This window comes from Procambarus clarkii, chromosome 50 (genome assembly GCF_040958095.1).
Source record: "Procambarus clarkii isolate CNS0578487 chromosome 50, FALCON_Pclarkii_2.0, whole genome shotgun sequence".
Classification (NCBI taxonomy): domain Eukaryota; kingdom Metazoa; phylum Arthropoda; class Malacostraca; order Decapoda; family Cambaridae; genus Procambarus; species Procambarus clarkii.
The window spans coordinates 9,584,780-9,605,399 of record NC_091199.1 but is presented as its reverse complement, the minus strand read 5'-3'; the positions used below and the strand labels follow the sequence as shown (position 1 = coordinate 9,605,399).

Here is a 20,620-nt window from a genome sequence, read left to right as displayed (position 1 = left end):
GTAGTTTTTGTTTATCTGTGATGCTCAATTTTGCATTCTGAATTACTATTACCTGGTTGATGAGGTTCTGGGAGTTCTTCTACTCCCTGAGCCCGGCCCGAGGCCAGGCTTGACTTGTGAGAGTTTGGTCCACTAGGCTATCATTTACCTTTTTCTGAATTGATGTGTCCCCTCCCTAGGAAAGTAGGAACTAGGGTAATAATATGATATTTGATATATAGTTATTTTTTGTAATAGGTATACTGTTTATTATGTTTACTAGGCCATCCTCAAATATGGTCTCTCAAATAAGCATGGCTTTAATAATGGTGTTTTAACATATTTGCTCTGCTTGCCAGGTATTTGACGAAGCTGTGAGGGCAGTGCTGCGGCCAGAACCCATGAAGAGAAGACAGCGCAAGTGCTCGGTCCTCTAAGGTTGACACGCTGGCTAGTCTCTCACTACTCTCTCTCAATGCTGTCTCCCCCATTCTGCCTCAGATCCCCAGTCAAGCGAGTATTAAGTCAGGTGTCTGCGCCCCTTTTCCAACTGAAAGCAATATTTATGACCAGATAGGCTGTTTTCACCGTTGGTGTTTTTTGTAAACCTGGGTTTTATGTTTTTCACACATTGTTATATTTGGCCTTAAATTTTCCAGCCATGTTTGGTCAAATGCGTGATTCATTTTTTATTATGTAAAGTATAATAAGCATTATAGGAAATGATGTGCAGCAGTGCTTAAAATGGTGTTGCTAGCTGGAAGTTGACTTAGAATATTGGGATTTTTTTAATTTTTATTTTTTATTTTTTTATTTTTTTTGGGGGGGGGGGGAAGAACACAAAACTCATAGGAATTAATCCAATATTGTATGTATGGGTGTATGTACAAGTGTACATATGTGTGTGCGTGCATGTAAGCATATCTTTGTGTGTGCGAGTCATTCTATTTGAGCAGCAGCTGCTTACTGATATAATTCTATCTTTGGGTACCAAGAAGAGCTTATTCCTATTTATTGTTATCAAGAACATTCTAGAATGCACAGTCGCATCTACATTATTAAGAGATAACATATACAATATATATATATAATATATATATATATAATTGTTCTGGTTAATATTCTTTGTATTGGTACTTCATGCATTTACTTGTCCTGAAACGAAGCCTTTATAGTTTTGTACTCATATGACATAAATATTCAAAACAGCTCACAAAAGGCTTGGAATGGGTTATTTTGGATTTTACATTATTGACACGCTCGTTTCTCATAAGAAATCCTGGGCTAACGTGAATAGCAACTGCTTTACAAAATACCTGTGATAATAGAGGAATCGGTATTGGCCTGGCAGCACATTACAGGGTTTTGATTGGCTCTTCTCATACATAATTTGTATTTCAGAGTTTTTAATAGTTAATACTGTAAATAATTCAAGGTTCCAAGATCTTTGAATGTCCTGGATAATTGAGGTATTTGCATAATATCTACACATCGCAAAATAAGCCTTCTTTGGCCCCTTGAACCAGGAAACGGCCTTCCTCCACACACCTTGTTTATGCCCTGCACTTGCCTATCTCGGTTCTCAAGGGGGGGTTCTAAGGTTCTAGTTCTGGGTTACATGGAGTCCCAACAGAATTGCAGCTCAAACTTACCAGATTCTAGAAAGCTGCCTTGTGTCACACCACAGGCAGTAGTACAGTGCGGCGTCAAAGATTCAGAGCTTGGCACACTGTTGACTAGATGCAGCAGCTCTTTCTGTTCACAGTATTTTAAAATTAGGGTGCCGAGTTTTATTTTATGCTTGATCTTGGATCTTTTTCGTGGGTTTACAGTGTACAATGATGACAATTACTAAAGCATTAATATTATTTTTTTTGGATGCTTTTCACTCTTAAATTTTAGAATTCTTTAAACTGTTAATCTTTTCTCTTAATTGTTTAGATTCTTTAGTTTGTGAGATGGTAGCTAAGCGGAATTAAGTTGTTCCCTTTATTTATGGAAAATGTGTAAGTTTTGGTATGTCTTTATTTATATCATTACTTTTACTTTGCTTGAGTTACCAAGCTATCATTTCCCCGCTTAAGATTACCTTAGCATATGAGGTATGATAACTGCAGGGTTCATCTTGCAGAATGATCGTCCACACTGCTAGCGTTAGAGCTGGGTGGTAGTCGCAAGGGTCAGTGTCTAACCCCATGGTGCTCCTGTGTCATTATCATATTTTTCTTACTCTTGCATTGATGCTCTCTCTCTCTAATGATAGTACAACCTGTCATGTAGATTTTAAACGATATTTTTTCTGCCTAGCTTCACGACACTGGGTGGAAGTGTCAAAACGGGAAGAAATGAATTGAATGCAGTCTTGTTGTGGCAAAGGGAACTGGTTGCAGAACTTCATAGTACTGTATGTACTGCAAGTATTGGCGTGCTTACTGCTAATTGTTAAGCACAAGGCTACGGACACATTGTAGTTGCAATGTACTGTATGGCCAAAAACAGCTCTTATGATTTATTTTGTCGGCTACAGTCAAATTTAATTAAATAAAAGTGGTTTGTCTTAAAAAGTTTTGTTTTAACCATTTGCCTACATTAATATAAAATTTTGCATTACTAAAATTACTTGATGCAATAAATAAATAAATAATATATATGTATATATATATTTTATTTATTTATTTATTTATTATAATAGAACCTGTTGGCTTAACACATTTGATATTGAAATATACTCAGTTCTTTGCCTAGTCTATCAGAGTTTTACATTTGCTTTACTACAATGTAATAAAGGCAAAAATGAAAAGATGTTGGCAATCTTGATGTTTAAATCATTTTGATAAAATTGTCTTTGGTATCAGATTTTGGGGGTTGTTGCACATCATTCTGTCAGTTCCTCTCAAATCCTGTATTGTAATCCCATATTATAATATAAGATTATTTTTATAATTCTTATGTTATTTATAATGACGGATGACTTGTGTACATTTTACTTATGATTCACCGCAAGTAATAACAAATCATTTTCTTTTGCACTTATTCAAGGCACTTGAATGTTAAAGTTTGGACAGATAATATTTCTTACTGCTAGTCTATTCACCAGTGTATAGCATTTAAGATTAGTAAAATATAAAGTCATGGTATTGGAGACATAAGATTTCTGATCAGTTGCTTCAGTACTATACCCAATATCAGTATGCATTGACTGTCCATGTGATTGTGGATGTGGTGATCTGTAACCAGTTCATTCATTGCCTACACCAGGGGCCAGATTCATGAAGCAGTTACGCAAGCACCCACAAACCTGTACATCTTTTCTCAATCTTTGGCGGCTTTGTTTACAAATTTTAAACAGTTAATGAGCTCCGAAGCACCAGGAGGCTGTTTATAACAATACCAACAGTTGATTGGGAAGTTTTTATGCTTGTAAACTGTTTAATAAATGTAACCAAAGCCGTCAAAGATTGAGGAGAGATGTACATGTTCGTAAGTACTTGCGTAACTGCATCGTGAATCTAGCCCCAGACGTGCTCAACCAGTACGACACTGAAGGTGGTTTAACGTAATGCTTGAACTGCGTGCATTCTATATCAAAATACCAAAGGTTTGTTGCTATTTCATAGAGGGTTTTTCTCAGAAGTCAAATTCTTTGCACTATTTACATCCAGAAATTATAAAATGCTCAACTATATGCATAATATTTGTAACTGAACACGAGGCACATCAGTTACTTACTTTACATGAGCTCTGGCATATTTATATGCTACACAACAGCATCATCACATTGTGGAATTTATTTCAAGAAAAATTGATTTGATTCTGTCTTACATGACTGCTCTGAAACTTGTGCTTTGAGGTCAAATTTTCCAAAAGAGCAGTAGGCACGTATTGCTTAAAAGGAAATTTGTTATTTTGATAATTATTGGATACTGAGGTACAGTTTTAGCAGTAATGCTGTTCTTTAATCACTTCTTAAGTTTATCACTGTAACAGACATTTAATTTGTCATCAGCAGAGGAATTGTGACTTATATTCAAGTTTGTAATATTGTAGGTAAACAAAGGCATTTTGTTGTGTGTAGTTAATGTACATTTTCTGTGTACAAGTGCCTGCATAAGAGTTTGAAGTAGTGATTACATATGCTTAGAATATATTCTTAAGTTTTTTTTATACTGAATTTTTGCTGCAGCTGTTACTTATTTAATTAGCAATGTAAAATATGAAGAAATTGCAAAATGCAAGGTTTTGTATCACATTGAAAGATTTTTTTTATTGAAGATCCTATTGTATTGTGATAGATATTCTTCAGTTTTATTTCTGAAAGATTAGTGATGGTTAAGCATTTGTTTATGCTTTATGATGTTTTGGGCAAGAACCAGCGGGTTCTCTTGAGAAAGTTGTTCTCGGTATTGACAAAATTGATATCCTAGCCTTCATGTGGGACTTAAGCCAAGCCTGTCAGATCAGGGGTAACTTAAAATTCAACGGGTGTCGAGATTCCCATCTTGACGCTCATATATTCGCTTAAGTATATACACAGAAACACACGCTTGTGCACGACTTGGTACACAAGCATGGAGGTGATGCGCTCTTAAATTTGTGATATTCCTCAATCTATAGCATTTCAATGAACATATATGATGTAGCAATGTTTCATTCATTTGCCTCGATTCCTATAGAAGTAGCATGTTAACAATATCAAGACTTGTTATTACGTTTTAAATCCCTGTACCTTACATGCACTTCTCTATTTTGTTCCAGATATCAAATATCATCATTGTTGCAGCAATAAAAATGAATTGTAGTTCCATTGTGATTGTGTAAACAAAACAGAGATGTGAAGAAATAGGCCATATGAGGACAGATCTCTAGTGTCGACTGTTTTCACTCTGGGTTTGTTGCATTTTTCTTTAAGATTGGAAAAAAGCTCATCAAAGGTAAAATATTGTCTACAGCAAAGACTTGTCCTATAATGTATTTCTTCACATTTATGTTGGCAGCTGTACATCAAAGAAAAGAAATACAAATATGCCCCTTTGGTATGTCTTATGATGTTTTGTGAATTTTAATTTATTCAGAATGTTGTGTGGTGTGTATTGCTGTTGCAGCAGAACTAATTTTATTTTATACCATCAAATGTGACCTATCCCCGTGGCCTTTCTCCTATCACCGAAATAGGGAGTGGGGAACCCATTTTACTGAGGTTATGTATGAGCCACACAAGATTAATTCATAGGCACTTAACCACTGTGTACAGACTGGAGCTGTGATCAAGTCTGCTGATGTATGGTTGCATCTGCGACTGCCCAAGGAATAGTGCTCTACGACTTGGGCTAGACGGTAGGGTGACGATCTCAATTCATGCGGGTCTGCGTTCAATCCCAGACAGTCTTAAGTGGTTGGGGACTATTCCTTTCCCCCGTTCCATCCCCAGTCCTCATCCTGATCCCTTCCAAGTGCTTTATAGTCGTAATGGCTTGGGGACTTTCTCCTGATAGTTCCCTTCCCTTTCCCTGCAGCTGCCAGAGGTCTCTGGTAACAGATTCTGTTTTAAGAAATTAGTCAAGTGCTCGGTAGCCACAGGGAAGTTGTAAAGATAACATGTCACCAACACCCATCTTGCCATGGGCACATTCATATACTCCTGGTATTTGATCAAACTGAATATTATTGGATTATTCAGTGTTATTTGTAAATGACAATAGGTTCTCTCTTGACAGAACAAACTTGAGATGGTAAACATTTTGGGAGGGAACAAATACATTGGTTGCATTGGAAAGGCAGAAGTTGGGTGAGGCCCCACATGGCTAGGGGATAAGGAATGACTCGCCCTCACTGCCACGATACATTTACACGTCCTCCTGACCCAAAGTACTTTCGCGCAACTAAAGATTAATTTTTGTTCAAAGTAATCTTTGCTTTTCAATAACTTTGAAAAAAAAATAGTTTTCAGTTGATATTGTTTTGTTGATAGGCTCCAGGGGTACATTTTTTTTTATCCCCTGACTCCCTCAACTGATTTTGTATGGTATTTCCAATGTTTTTATCTTTATTGTAAGCTAATCTTTGTGTTTTGCTGATTTTCCCAAACTTTCTGTCATTTTCACTAAATTCATGAGCAAATTATTGTTTTGTCAAAAAGGCTGCACTGGGAGAGGTAAAAAGGTCTGCTGAAAAGATGTCACGGCAGGAACATTGTCGTGAACACAGATCGGCTTCCTACTGTCAGAATTGCATTGTTCCACTTAGCCACTCGTCTAGTAGAATGTCCTGATTTTCCGGATGAATGTAAATTTTTACATTCTCACTGATTCCATGTATCACATCCCGATAAAATCTTCAGCAAGTTCGACTCCTTTAACATCGATCATCTCGTGTCTTTCGGCTCTCATATTTTATCCCAGGTTGGATCTAGGAACTCTGAATATTCTAGAGTTGTTTAATGCTGCTATACACTGTAGTTGTGCTAACTTACCATCTTTGACTTTGGGGCAGTGCTGGTGGCATGTGGTCTGAGACAACTTGATGCAGAGGGAGTAGCTATATATACAAAAAAATAGCTTGATGCGTTAACCAAACACCTCTTAGTGATTGTCGTCCTACATGGTTGTGACAAGCACTGCAGTTGTCATTTTATAACTTAATGGAACACAATTGATATGTAACAGTAAAAAGTTCACCACCATATAATGAACTTTGTAAATTACTTTTTTTTTTTGGTAATTCAGCCATCATTGGTGCACTCCACAAACCCAGAACTAAGTTTTGTCAATGTCCATGTCTTGCATTTCTTAAAATATATCAAAATTATAAGCTGTGAATTAAAACTAGGAAAATTTACTTCAATACTGTCTTGGGGACACCACACATGTTATATATTTACATAACTTTACAAACAACCATAGAATATGGAAGCCCTCTGGCAGTGAGCGAGAACATGAGTGCATGTTCTTAAATTGTACATTTATTAGTTTGTGTGTTAAGTCAAAGCTTGTATTTGTATTTAGGAAGTCATTGGCATAGATAAATGTTCAATTTTGAGACTTTAAATTATTTCGATTTCTAATATTGACTTGATTATATACAATGGTAAGAGCATGCTACATGTGACTGCCATTTTGTAATTCCTAAAACCTATGAAGCTTGTTTGTTATATCTCCTTTAGGTAATGTATTACGTTGCCATGTTGACAGTAGTACTGTACTGTATAGATAAAACACAAAGGTAACTGTTGACGTCTAATACTCGGCTGGTGGCCAAAAGTTTTTTACCATCTCTAATTATTTCAACATTATTTTTTTTTTTTTTTCTGTAACTTGTAGGTCACATTGCAGCTTCTCATTCCTCAAATTAACAAGGTTATGTTTGTGTCTTACAACAGAACGTGCTTCAGAATATATAAACTCGCCTATAATTCTCAGTCAGAATAATAGGTACCTTTAGCTTTTCTTTTATGCTAATGAGGCTTCCACAATATTATTTTAAAGCTTAATGTTAGCCTGGTAGATTTAAGGACTTTAAAGATGTGCCTCTAGAAACTTTTGTAATGTAAATCAACAGAAAATAAGCAGCCTATGGTCTAGATTTTTGTGATTACAACACAGCCACTGATTTGTTTAACTGAAGCTTTATTTGTTTTATGTTATTCGTTCTTCATTAGGACAATGCATAAATGTCAAATTCCCTCATGTTAGTTACATTAGGCAGCTCCTATTGGCTACAGCTCAGTGGTTCATAGACAGATGTTTTTGTAGCAGAGTAGGTGTGTGCACATACAAGTGTAGCGTCTCATCAGTTGTGGCACAGAACCAGACTTTGAATAACTTGCGTGTTGTCAGCCGCGTAATGCTCGCGCGTGTGTGTGTGTGTGGGACAGTGTGATCGTTGCAGAGTTCTCCATACTGTACACGTGTTATTCGAGTCAACAAGTGTGCCACATGCAACTAGGAGACACTTCATGCTATTATAAATGAATGTACCCATTGCTTTTTTATGTATAATTTTAAAGTGATATGTGTATGCTAATTTTTGCAAATTCTTCATGTATTCATATACAAGATGGTTAGTATGTTCAAAAGATAGAAGAAACATAGCTAGCTTGTTGATTCTTATGCTGTGTCCTTTGATAATTTTATAAACTTAGATTTATGAAACTTAATGTCAAGTCTCAAGAAATGATGAGGTGGATGTTATTGTTGTAAAGTTAAATACAATTTCTCATCATGATCTGAAAGACAAATTCTCATATTTTCTTGTTTGAGCATCTAGTCACTAGCTGAAAACGGTCATGACGTGTGCGGAATGTTGAATTAATACAGTACTGTACGTTAATTTTTAGAAAATGATAAAATAGTTTGGACAGATATGGATAAATTGATACAAGATATTTGGTAGCTGTTTACAAATATTCCTAGTGGGTTATTTATGGTCTCGATGGGATTATAGGAAGTGTAAATTTCTATACTGAAGACTTAATTCAGCTTTGTATTGCATTTCATTGAGATATTTATGGGCAAATGATTGTTCATATGATGTAGAAATATCAGATGTAAGTCAGTTGTATTCAATATCAGGACATCAGGTTGAAGCCATATTTGTGAAATTCTTTGATCACAGACAAATTATCAAAATGTTTTCAGTGTTTTGAATATTTTATATACATATATAATATATATATATATTTTTTTAAGCACTAAAATATCAGATTTTTTCCTTAGATGTCATCACTTATGAAATCTGTTTTGTGTGAAAATAATCCCTCCTTATAAGTAATGCTGGAGATAGCTGAAGACATTTATACTTATTTCAGAGAGTTTATTAATAGAGCAGCAAAGATGTAGCTTAGAACTGTAAGCATATTTATATTTCTGAAATTCGGTAAATTAATCACTGACAAGTATTAGTGTAGTCCATTAGATGATATCCCGAATATTAATTTTGCTGAAAATAAAACTTCAATGCAGGTCTTTTAATATTTTATGTGACTTTGTTTTTCTAGAATCCAGAACTGGGTGATTCCTGACAGCAGCTCTGAAAGAATATTGTTAATAATGTCAATTTTGATATTGTACTTAATATGTACATAAATTACCTGTATACAGGAGATTCACAGGACATGCCACCAAATGTCTTAAAAGTTAACAGCTTTCTTTTTAAAGTATTTATCTCTATTTTTTTCTTACATCGTTAGGTGGCATCTATGCAGAAGACTTTACTTGTACAAGCCAGGTGTTAAAATTAAAATAACATGTATACATTTTTCTGTATTCTGATTACCACCCAATACAATACAGTATTTGAATTAATGTACTAATTTGACTTCTAAATATTTGGTATATATCTAGTCATTTACTTTGTCAAACCAGATCACAGAATCCAACAAATGTTTCAGTTTTGACACAAATACTTTGTCATTGACACAAATTTCACTTGGTGTGAAATGCTTGATAACTGAGATGTTTGGGGAAGACCAGACAGTTAAACCCCCCAGTCTTGGAGGGACTGAGGTATTCACAATGTTGTCAAAAATACAAGAATGTGAGTATGGTGGTAATCAGTTCAGAAATGCTGATGCAAATAGCCTTTACTGTATATATTTTCTGATATTATTACAGTATTTGCCAAACAAACACACACATGCTGCCTCCTGTGACATTTGTGCATTTTATGTGGATCTGAAAGTTTACACAAATAATGTGAAGCACGAAATTAACTTGCATGAGACCTGTCAAAAACCTCCCCACAGTGTGTTCTGTGTTGGTCACTAATTGGTTATGATATATTAGACTCTTGTGTCATACATCTGACAGTGGAAAGTTCTCATGATGTAAAAGTAAAAGACTTGTTATATACTAATGGAAAACAGTATGCTCTTCATTTTTTTCGTTTAATGTTGAATTGTGTGCTACTCAAAACTTGAAACCAGCCATGTCCAATAACACCAGCAACTGAAGCTACTTTATTTGCAACATAATTCACTGATTGATAAAAATGAGCTTAAATAAAATAGTTATTTAAGTTTAAAAAGGTTTGTTATTTAAATAATATAAAAAAAAATTTGGACCATATAGCTAAGCTTAGCATTTTAATTCTGTAAGATGGTGTCAAACACTTCCATATTCTTTGGAGGGAGAGATTGCTCTCTTAGCATAATTATCAGCTGTGTTCCCTATACATGAATCATTTTTATCTGAATTTCCAGAGCTTTCCAAATAATCTTGAACCTTAACCAGATATTAATTCTATTGTTTGATCAGTAGGATCAAGGAAGATGTAAGTAATCACCACCAAGTGCTGGGTTGTTTACGTGCAAGCATTGACATACGCTTCTGCCCACACGTTGTGTACTCCCTAATATTTAGGGTTATTTATAAATTTCAAGCAGGCAAGTCGATTGAGTTTTAGTTTTTATAATGGTAAAACTTTTCTTTTCAAAAGTTATGTTAAGATTATTGCATCTTCCTTGTTTTTATAAGTGTCTTTGTGATGCACAAATTATTAGATAAATTTCCTTGATTTTGTCAACATTTTGTATCACAAAATACCCATGGACAGCTAACATGACTTTCAATAAATAATATATGACTTCTTTGTTTTGCTGCCTTTTTGTGTATGTGTTATAAAGGAGAAATGGTTCATCATAATTCATTTACAAGTGAAGGCTTAGCCATGATGAGCTTTATTTGGAAGTTAATACATAAGGTTATGTTACCTTGTATAACATGCCTGCAATATTTCTTCAATAATCATTTCTTGAGGTTATCTTGAGATGATTTCGGGGCTTTAGTGTCCCCGCGGCCCGGTCCTCGACCAGGCCTCCACCCCCAGGAAGCAGCCCGTGACAGCTGACTAACACCCAGGTACCTAATTTACTGCTAGGTAACAGGAGCATCAGGGTGAAAGAAACTCTGCCCATTGTTTCTCGCCGGTGCCTGGGATCGAACCCAGGACCACAGGATCACAAGTCCCGCGTGCTGTCCGCTCAGCCGACTGGCTCCACTGAAACATTAAGAGGTCACTAACACCAAATCCTGCTATCAGAAAAGCTTAATGGGTTGGTGATCATAGTCTACAACAGTCAAATTTGCCCTGAAACGCTTGGCATAATAGTGGCTTTAGGCATTGTATGTACTAGCTCTATCTATAAATTCATCAATATCTGTATCACCCCTTGTATGTATGTACTTTACCTAAATAAACATTTGAATTTTGAATTTGAAAATAACTTGACGAGATGTCGTGTGCTGCTGAATCTTGGCTCGTTAATACTGGTATATATGTTAGATAAAATCTTAATTTTTAAGTTTTTCACAATTTTATTTAAGTACTATTTACAGGTCTATATCAGATAAACAATCTGAATTAAAAGGGAAAAATATGTTTTTCTTTACAATAAAAATATTGATACATGTTTAGATATGGTCAGATCACACAAGGCCAATCAAGAAAGGCATTCTGGAGCCAACATATCTCGCGATATGAATGAGGTGCAATAACGAGTTAGGGTGCAATGTAGTGTAATGAATACCAGTTATTAGTAGTTGAGTGAATGTAAGAAAGGATAGATGTATTATGGTAGTAAGTATTAATTTACATAGTGGTCAGGTTTGGGAATGGAGTTGTGTACACGTTTACTGTATGTAAAAAATGATACACCAGCCAACTGAAACTTTTGACGTAACTAAGGCCGATTCAAAGATGCAAGGAGGGTACCAAATAGCTTAAGCTACTACTGTATATCCCTTCGAGATGTATTTTATTGTCTCAATAAACGAACTTGAAAGATGCTGACCAAAAGCCATTTATGCAGAAATTACAATTTTTAAAATATTAAGGTTACAATGATGACAATGTACATAATATACACTGTAGTATGGTTGACACACATTCACAATTTGACTAGATATCTTTTGTTTTTATGATAAAACAGAATCTGAAATCCAGGCCTTATGACGAATCTCTTGGACACAAGTATTTTACCGCTTGACTGTTGTACAGTACTGTATGAGCAATTTTGCCGGCTCTCAATTAGTTAATATTACTAAATACTATTTTTTATTGCTGTACTCTACAAGCTCCTCACTAGCTGTCACATCTCAATATTTTGGTTACAGAAATCCAATATTCATTCATTTTTCATAAAAAAATAAACAAAGAATTAATAGATATAGTTCAGGATGTCAATGTGAGAGCAAGAAGACAGATGCACAATGTGAAAGGTATCAGTCACCAAGGGTTTTATCGAGGAACAAATTACTGTAGTGTACTGGGAAAGCAAAGTGTCTGATCTTGAAAATCATGATATTCTACAAGAAGGTACAAGTCGTGTTAATAGTGTATAGCCAATAAGTAATCTAGCCAGAAGCATTGTCCAACTTCCTGTTTTGTAGTAAAGACCTAAAGTCTTGCCTTGGTTCAAGACAAACATTATTGTTATGGTAATAGGAGAAACAAAGTACAAGGGAGAAGGTTTTAGTGGCAAAGATTGTGTGAAAATTTCTCAATATTTCAAATGCACGTAGGATTAAGCAATTTACAAGTACTGTACAGTACAGAATTATACTTTTGTTAGCCATAGAGGATCTTCATTACAAAATAAATTATTTATATTGTTACAGTATATGACAATGTTATGATTTTGTGCACCTAAAGGTGTGTTACAGAACAGTATCTTGAGGTTATCTTGAGATGATTTCGGGGCTTTAGTGTCCCCGCGGCCCAGTCCTCGACCAGGCCTCCACCCCCAGGAAGCAGCCCGTGACAGCTGACCAAGACCCAGGTACCTATTTTACTGCTAGGTAACAGGGGCATAGGGTGAAAGAAACTCTGCCCATTGTTTCTCGCCGGCACTCGGGATCGAACCCGGGACCACAGGATCACAAGTCCAGCGTGCTGTCCGCTCGGCCGACCGGCTCCCTTATATCATCTGCTATAAGAAAACTCCCCAAACTTTAACGATACATAGCCAAAAAGTACAAGATGTCTCCAAATCCAGATTGGTAACAAAACAGTAATCTAGATTTTGGAGGTACAATACAGTCTTTCTATGCAGGTTTGTGCGTAAATGCACTTGCGGATGCCCCATTATGATATTTGCATCGGTTACCAGCTGCCTCAAAACTAATTCCGTACCCAAAAATGATTAAACTACTGTATCTCAACCTTCCTTACTTTTGCTTCTTTTGTTTCCTTTTTCATGAAAAATTTACTATATATCTTCAAGTCTATTTATCGTGATGTGCTCCAGCACTCGTGTAGTTCCACGTAGTTGCTGACTGCTTCTCTCCTCACCCTCACTGCCCTTGCACAGCCACGTATGTGTTAAAAGTTTCAACATGCTAAAGACATTCTCCAGATATTACAAAGATACTGTGCCACAAAAATAAATACAGGGAACTGTAAAATCCACAGATTATCCCTACACAGGATACCTTATTACTAGTGAATAGAACAATGTAGAAGAGGATGTATTCAGGATGATGCAGGGCACTCATGGGATGAAGCGTTTGAATCAGGCACAGGATGAAGTGTGAAGGCTTCCAATGGAGTCATTTTTCCACCTTCACCCACAATAGTGTAGACACCCGACTGAAAAGATATTAGTAAAATATAAGAATGTCATACACAGTACTGTATACGAAAATAACGAGCAATATTTGATTGAAATTAGAAAGTTAAAAAGCACCGCAATACTATCAATCACCCCACCCACCATTTCACGAGAAATGTTGACGATTCGGATACTTCACTACCTATTGCTACTACCTTCACTACTGTATATCAATATGAAACCCTTGTGCACTTAACATTTCAAGAGAGTCTAAACATGTAGAGTATCACAAAACAAACTATTATTACCTTCTCAGGAATAATTAGAGCTGCCTCTGAGAGAAGGGAGGTGGGGCTAGAAAGTCCTGGACCCGAGACCCCTCCTGCAGCAGTATGGTGACTCCCAACCAGTGACAGAGAAACGCTGTCTTCTACTGCTGCCACACTCATACTTCCTGCTGGACCTCCTCCTATAGATGAACCCAGTGAATTTAAGCCTGTGCCCATGTTTATGCTGGGACTTGAAGACATTGATGCCTCCAGTGGATCAAGCTGAAAGAAAATGGCTCTCAACTTACTCAATCTGGGATTACAACACATTATTTTTCATTCAATTATCTGAATAATATTAAAGGAAATTTGATAAATAACTCTGCAGAGAGAGCTGTTACACGCTTCAACCTTTTTACTCTTCAACATCTTAGTACAGTACTTGGCTAAGGGCCTTAATCTCACCATCAACACCTTAATACCACCATGCTGTTATTGCAATAACAGCATGGTGGTAGTAATATAGAAGTGCTAACCTATTAGTGTTTCCAAAAAGTAAGAGCTAGCTTGTTAGGCTTTACCTAGCTATTTGTACATGGTGAATTTAAATTGTCAATCTTTACATTCTACAAACATAAATGCTCATTTCTCTCGATACACTTTCATCACAAGAATAATTATAATAATACAGAAGCAATAATCATACTTTATAGTGTACATACATATATAATAATGCTCCCATTTTCATGAGAGACATCAGCTTGAATAAAGGGAACAATATAGAAGGTTGTAGACACAGTTCACCAGACAATGTTGTCATCCACTGATATCATCCGACACACAGTACAGCATCATGGACAAACCAGCCCCATCACACCCACAGCCGCACTTGACCTCTCCCCAAGACAAGCTGTAGTGTTGCTTGTGAGTTGGTATATAGTATAAAAACACTTATTCTCTCCTTTTAAATCAATTCCTTGACAATTTTCTCACCGTATCTCATGTGTTGCCCCTACTCGATCCCCACTTCCTTGCACCTCACACCTTGCCAACCCATATTCTTCCTGACATTCCTTGCCTCTGGCCTTCACATTCACTCAAGTACACTCGTCACCAGTCTACCATCATTCACTTGTTCAATACTGTATGACCAAACCATTGCAGAACATTCTTCTCAATTCCTGCCGTTTATCAACTTGTGTGCGCTAAAGAGTACTGGGAGGATGGGATGCCACGAGCGTAGCTTTCATCCTGTAACTACACTCAGGTAATTACATTCCATGACCTTTTAATTTCTTACCTCCTATTCTCCTAATACCGGATATATTTCTCAAGAGTTAATTTGTACTGCTCTAATTCTTGATTTTTCATGTCCATATGATACTACAGTATTGTCTCACATCCATAAATGAAGACTAGCACTAGCGTTCCTTTGTGCAGCTCTCGGGATACATCTCTGCCAATCTCTTTTTTCTTTTTTTCTAACAAGGCCTTTCAAGGGCCTTCCATTTTTCTTCACTGACCCACTCACAATGCTTTCAAACACAGTTACAGCCCCGCTCCTGTGTCAGGTAAGTCCACTACGGGCTCACCATAGCCGGTGCTACTTGGAACTTTTTGTTCCTAGTAGCTGAATCTAAAACAGCAGCAGCAGCAGCTTTCAAACTTCAGTTGCAAAAACTCACCTTTAATCAATAGCACCAAAGAGATTAATTAACTTTAATCAATAGCACCAAAGAGCCAAAGCTCAACCCCCACAAGCACAAATAGGTGAGTACATGCTCGGTATTTAAACTGATCAACCACTCAATAATAATAATAATATTATTAATAATATACTTACTGCAAATCACTATACTTAGTCACTCCTATAAACTACAACTTTGTTTACTTGAACTGACAATAGAAGTATTGTATAATGCAAATACCTGATTCAGTTTATAAGATTTGTATTTATATTTCGGTGACGCCATTTCAGCTGTCTAAAATTAATAGATTTAAACTTAGGAAATTATAATCTGGATGATAATATTATTTAATTAAGCACATAAAACTAACACATTACTAAATTAAATGCAAAGTTGCTAAAATTATTAAATATCCATCCAGTCAAACCAATTAAGAGATGTTTAGTAAAAGTAAATACATATCCTACAGTTTTAGCACCAGCCATATACTAGCACTGTATTATACTAGCAAATATACTACAGTACCTGTAATTTTAATTACAGTAACTAACCTGAGTATACTGAGAATTATCAGTGGGATGTGTTGGAACACTGGACACTGGGCTCAGTACTCCATCGGCAAGAACAACTTGCTCTGGCGTAAAAGGTGTGCATACCATCTGTGTTCGGTTTGCTTGTGACATCAATACTGACGACGAGGACGGATGAGAAGATAAAGAAAGAACTGACGATGGCACCGAGGAAGGAGGAGAAACAGACGGTAATGTGGAAGTCTGATGCTGTGTTGACGTAATGATATGAGGGTGAAGACTGTACACTTGATGACTAGCCTGACTCCCAGAGGACGAAACTGGGGTTGTGTTGAGTATCACATTATTCGAAGATGCTGGGGAGCTGGCCAAAATTAAATTATTTGAGGATGATGTATTTTCAAGTGACATATTGCTAGAGTTGGAATGTGTGTGGCATAGAGACGTACTGTTGTTAGAAGACTGTGTGTTTGAGAAATCAAGGTTACAGGACATAGGAATACCCGAGTAAGCAACAGCAGTGGAAGAACCAGGTGCATTAGACATGCCCGTTGATGAGACAGACACATTTGATAGAATAATATTATTTGCTGATGATACAATGTTTGGCAGAACATTTGTGGAAGATATTGATATATTAGGAAGTGTGAGGCTGTTGGATGACACAGTAGAATCAGAGATTGGAGTACTAGTTAAGCATGTAGATACATTACAAAGGCCAACGTTTTCTGTGGTAGGAACACTGGACATCACAATATTATTGGAGGGAGATACATTAGAAATAACAATATCTGAGGAGGAAGCAGGAACATTTGGAAGAATAATGCTATGAGAAGACACAGGTATATTTGGTAGAGAAATGTTTGTAGAAGAAATAGATGATGGAAGACCAAGTATATGTGGTATTCCTTGAGGTGTCTGTGGTGGCACATCACATGTAACCAGATCAGCTTTCTGCTTGTACACGGTCATGGGATGATCTGCCGTGTGTGTTCGAAGATGTGCTGCCATGTTGTCTTTACGAGAGAAGCAGCGGCAGCACTTTGGACATGAATAATCTTTGATCCCTGTGTGAACCTGTAACAAAATAATTTAAAATATAATACATTATGGCAGAGTATCTTAAGGAGTTCCAGTCTTTAAAACATATGACCAAATATTGTACATACACTTAATATTTACATTATTTACGATTCTCACAATGATAACCATTCCATTTCTCCCGTAATTAACTTATTTATAGTGCAATAGCATGACTAGGTAACTTTGACCAAGAAAATAATGGAAAAACTACCTAGATGACATTTAAAGCTCACCTGCTCATCACACCCCCAAACATTCCTACATATAGTTCATATGATGCAAATTCTACTAGTTATTGCTCCTGACACAGTTTCAAAATAAATTGGGAACTAGATTGTAGCCATTGTCTTACCTTTAAGTGCCTGGCAAGATCTTTAGGTGCTAAGAACATTTTGTTGCAAGTCTTACAAGTATACTTCGAATTTCGGGGATTGTGCACGATTTTTATGTGACTCCTTAAATTTGACTCTGTCTTAAAGTCATGTCCGCAGTGCCTGTTGTAAAGAAAAACATTACAGTATATGAAAACCAACAAGTGCAAATACAGTACCTAAATCTATACTACGAGGTACAAGATATCATCTATGTTACAAGGTACAAGATATCATTTATGTTATGATGCACAAGACATCATCTATGTTACGATGCACAAGACATCATCTATGTTACGATGTACAAGACATCATCTATGTTACGATGTACAAGACATCATCTATGTTACAGAGTACAAGACATCATCCATATTGCAAGGTACAAGACATCATCTATGTTACAATGTACAAGACATCATCTATGTTACAGAGTACAAGACATCAACTATGTTACGATGTACAAGACATCATCTATGTTACGATGTACAAGACATCAACTATGTTACGATGTACAAGACATCATCTATGTTACGATGCACAAGACATCATCTGTATTATGAGGTACTATATTCCTACTATGGTCCCATTGGTCCCATTTAGAAACACTGGACATCTAACCCAGAAACTACAGACGACTCTCAAGAAATGATTACAGGTTCATTTAGCATTCAACATGGCTGACTGCCTACATGATATAGAGGAAGGTGCTTATTTGTTGTACCACCAACAAATTATGTTGGTGGTACAAAAAATTACAAATATATTAATTTTGGACTTTCCCAGTCAAAATTCAGCTAATTCAGATAGATGTCCAGTTAATGCATTTGGGAGGGAAGAAAGGCTATATGATCCGGATTAGCTGGTGTCAATAATTAGCAAGCAAACAAAAATAAAAAATGAACATTTACAAAAAGTTACCCAAATCCTTGCATGTTAATAATGTTATGTATGTTATGTTAATAATGTAGACTGATAAAACATATTCCTATACAGTAGTAGTGTTATTGGTAAGGAAAATTAAACACGATTACACATTACTGAAGTTGGAAATATACAAATTTTCTAATGAAACTTGGTCACAAGTAACATATAGTACATATATTTACCAAAGGTTACTCAAATCCTTGTATAATTCTAGTAATAATACAGATAAAATATTTTCCTACAGTGTTACTTGTAAGAAAAATGTAATGTGATTACGCTAAATTAAAGTTGGAAATACTGTATACGCATTTTATAACAAAAATATAATAAAAAGCCACACACGTACATTTACCAAAAAGTTATCCAAGTCGTCATATAATTACATTAATAATACATATAGATAAAGTATTTTCGTACAGTGTTACCAACAGGCATACTCCTTCCCAACTCCTCTCTTTTTGTCCCTTCTGCTCTTCTAATAACTACTACATTCAATTAATAGTTGCCTAACATAAATCTAACATATCAAAATTTCCTTCTTTAAATTGTTTACAATTTCCAGTTTCTTTTGTTTCCCATTTATTCCTTTTATATTTCTTTAATATGCCACAGCCATGGGGCCAGCTTTTGCTTTCTTGGGCCTGGGCATGTGTGGGCCCTAGATCCAAGTACTGTACCAATTCTGCACAATGTTGCCAGGAATTGTGGAGGATGGATCCCCAGCCCAATCCCTTGCCATGCTATCGCACAAACCCTAGAGCTGAATGACTTACATAATCTAGACTAGAAGAAATGGCAGCAGGGTGTATTACTTACATGCACTTTACTCGCTCCTTGGTGGTGTGGACATGGGCCAAGTGCTGGTCTAGATATGCCTTAGCTTTGAAGAGAGCACCACATTGCGGACACATGTGTTCTCGGTCCTCCTGATGCACGGTCTTTATGTGCTTATCACGAGTATATTCGTTCTTGAATGCATTGCCTGTCAATTGATAAGCCATAATCAATGAATGTCAAAGGTTTATCTAACCTGGAAAGGTCTTCTAACTACACAGGCTACAAATTAGTTACAAAATTTGTAAGGTATATCACCTGCTCAACAAAATACTGTATATATAAACAGATGCTTCTTGAATGACTCCAGATAAAGAGTCAGAAAAGACATAGGGCAACACTTCATTCCATATAGTGTGCAGTAATGACTGTTGATTGGAAAAATAAAACAGGTTGGTGACATATAATAATATATTCTAGGAAAAACAAATTTGGCTTTGAATTAATATGAAAAACACCTTCATGTGAAGAAGATCACTCAACTGCTCCCTAAGCCAAGTGATCCTGTGTCAAAGGACGAGATCATGTACATTCAGGCAGAACGACATTCTGCCGAGAATGTGAGCCACCCCACCAACAACAACACTGGCACAAAAGGCACGAGCAATATATACTTTCAAGGAAAAGAAATGGCAGTTCATCATCGAAACGATACAGAGAATATTAGAGAATCAGGAAGCACCAGGAACATTTATGGAGTAAAAGACATAGGGCAAAGTGGAATAAAAGCTAGAGAAAATCTAGAATCCTGGAAAATACACAATCCAAGCAGTGTCTGCAAAATGCAGACATTTTGTCTGTATTTTGTCTGCAGCTCTGCAAAATGTTATGTCCCATTCCAATGTCAAGCCGAGAAATACAATTAGTGTACAAAGAAAAAGCAAAAGACAAAGACAAAAGGAATTAGGACAAAATAAACAAAAGGGACAAAGAACAGGGGAAAAAGTGGGAAATAGTGGAATTAACGCGGCCAGCAGTAGCTAACAACAAGTTGAACTAGGAAGTGACTTGGGTACTGAGTACTGGAATGCCATGAGATAGTGACAGTCAAGGGAAGTGACCTGGAGGATGAGTACGAAACATCACAAGATAGTGTTACTAAATTTAAAGTGTTAAATCCAGCAGTGTTAAATCCTATGAAATTAAAACACAGAAAAAAAAAAGAGACAGTAACTGACATATCATAAAGGTGAGAAAATCAACAAACTAATAAACATGAAAACAAGTGGCCACTAGCAAATCAGAAGCATAGAGCATCATGTGAATACATGTACCATGAGTGTTAGAATAGCTAGCAAAATGCGGGGAATTTATTGAACCTATATTAAAAAAACAAGAGCTTAAAGTGTAATGAAAGACCCCCCCCCATTTCTAGATGGCACCACAGTAACTCCGCTGA

General features: G+C 36.2%; 2 protein-coding genes across 13 annotated transcripts in view; one reads left to right on the top strand and one right to left on the bottom strand.

Moving 5' to 3' along the window:
* Positions 1-10,558, top strand: part of LOC123772693 (Rac family small GTPase Mtl) — a 19,322-nt gene extending 8,764 nt beyond the window's left edge. For 3 of the 5 annotated variants that reach the window (XM_069303489.1, XM_045766019.2, XM_045766020.2), the window contains exon 6: positions 339-10,558. In XM_069303489.1, the coding sequence (XP_069159590.1) occupies positions 339-416 (78 nt within the window). In that variant the 3' untranslated portion in view covers positions 417-10,558. The remainder of the gene's footprint in view (positions 1-338) is intronic. The other 2 variants (XR_011222527.1, XM_069303490.1) reach the window with 2 other exon arrangements.
* LOC123772695 (uncharacterized) overlaps positions 8,932-20,620 on the bottom strand; it is a 27,199-nt gene continuing 15,510 nt past the window's right edge. For 4 of the 8 annotated variants that reach the window (XR_011222522.1, XR_011222521.1, XR_011222520.1 and 1 more), the window contains exons 11-16: positions 19,204-19,369; positions 17,445-17,586; positions 16,031-17,086; positions 13,831-14,073; positions 10,685-13,560; positions 8,932-9,003 (exon numbers count right to left, since the gene is read on the bottom strand). Coding sequence is in view for 1 of the 8 variants with exons in the window: in XM_069303488.1 (XP_069159589.1) it covers positions 13,444-13,560; positions 13,831-14,073; positions 16,031-17,086; positions 17,445-17,586; positions 19,204-19,369 (1,724 nt within the window). In the remaining 7 variants the exon portion in view is untranslated. The remainder of the gene's footprint in view (positions 9,004-10,684; positions 13,561-13,830; positions 14,074-16,030; positions 17,087-17,444; positions 17,587-19,203; positions 19,370-20,620) is intronic. The other 4 variants (XR_011222525.1, XR_011222524.1, XR_011222526.1 and 1 more) reach the window with 4 other exon arrangements.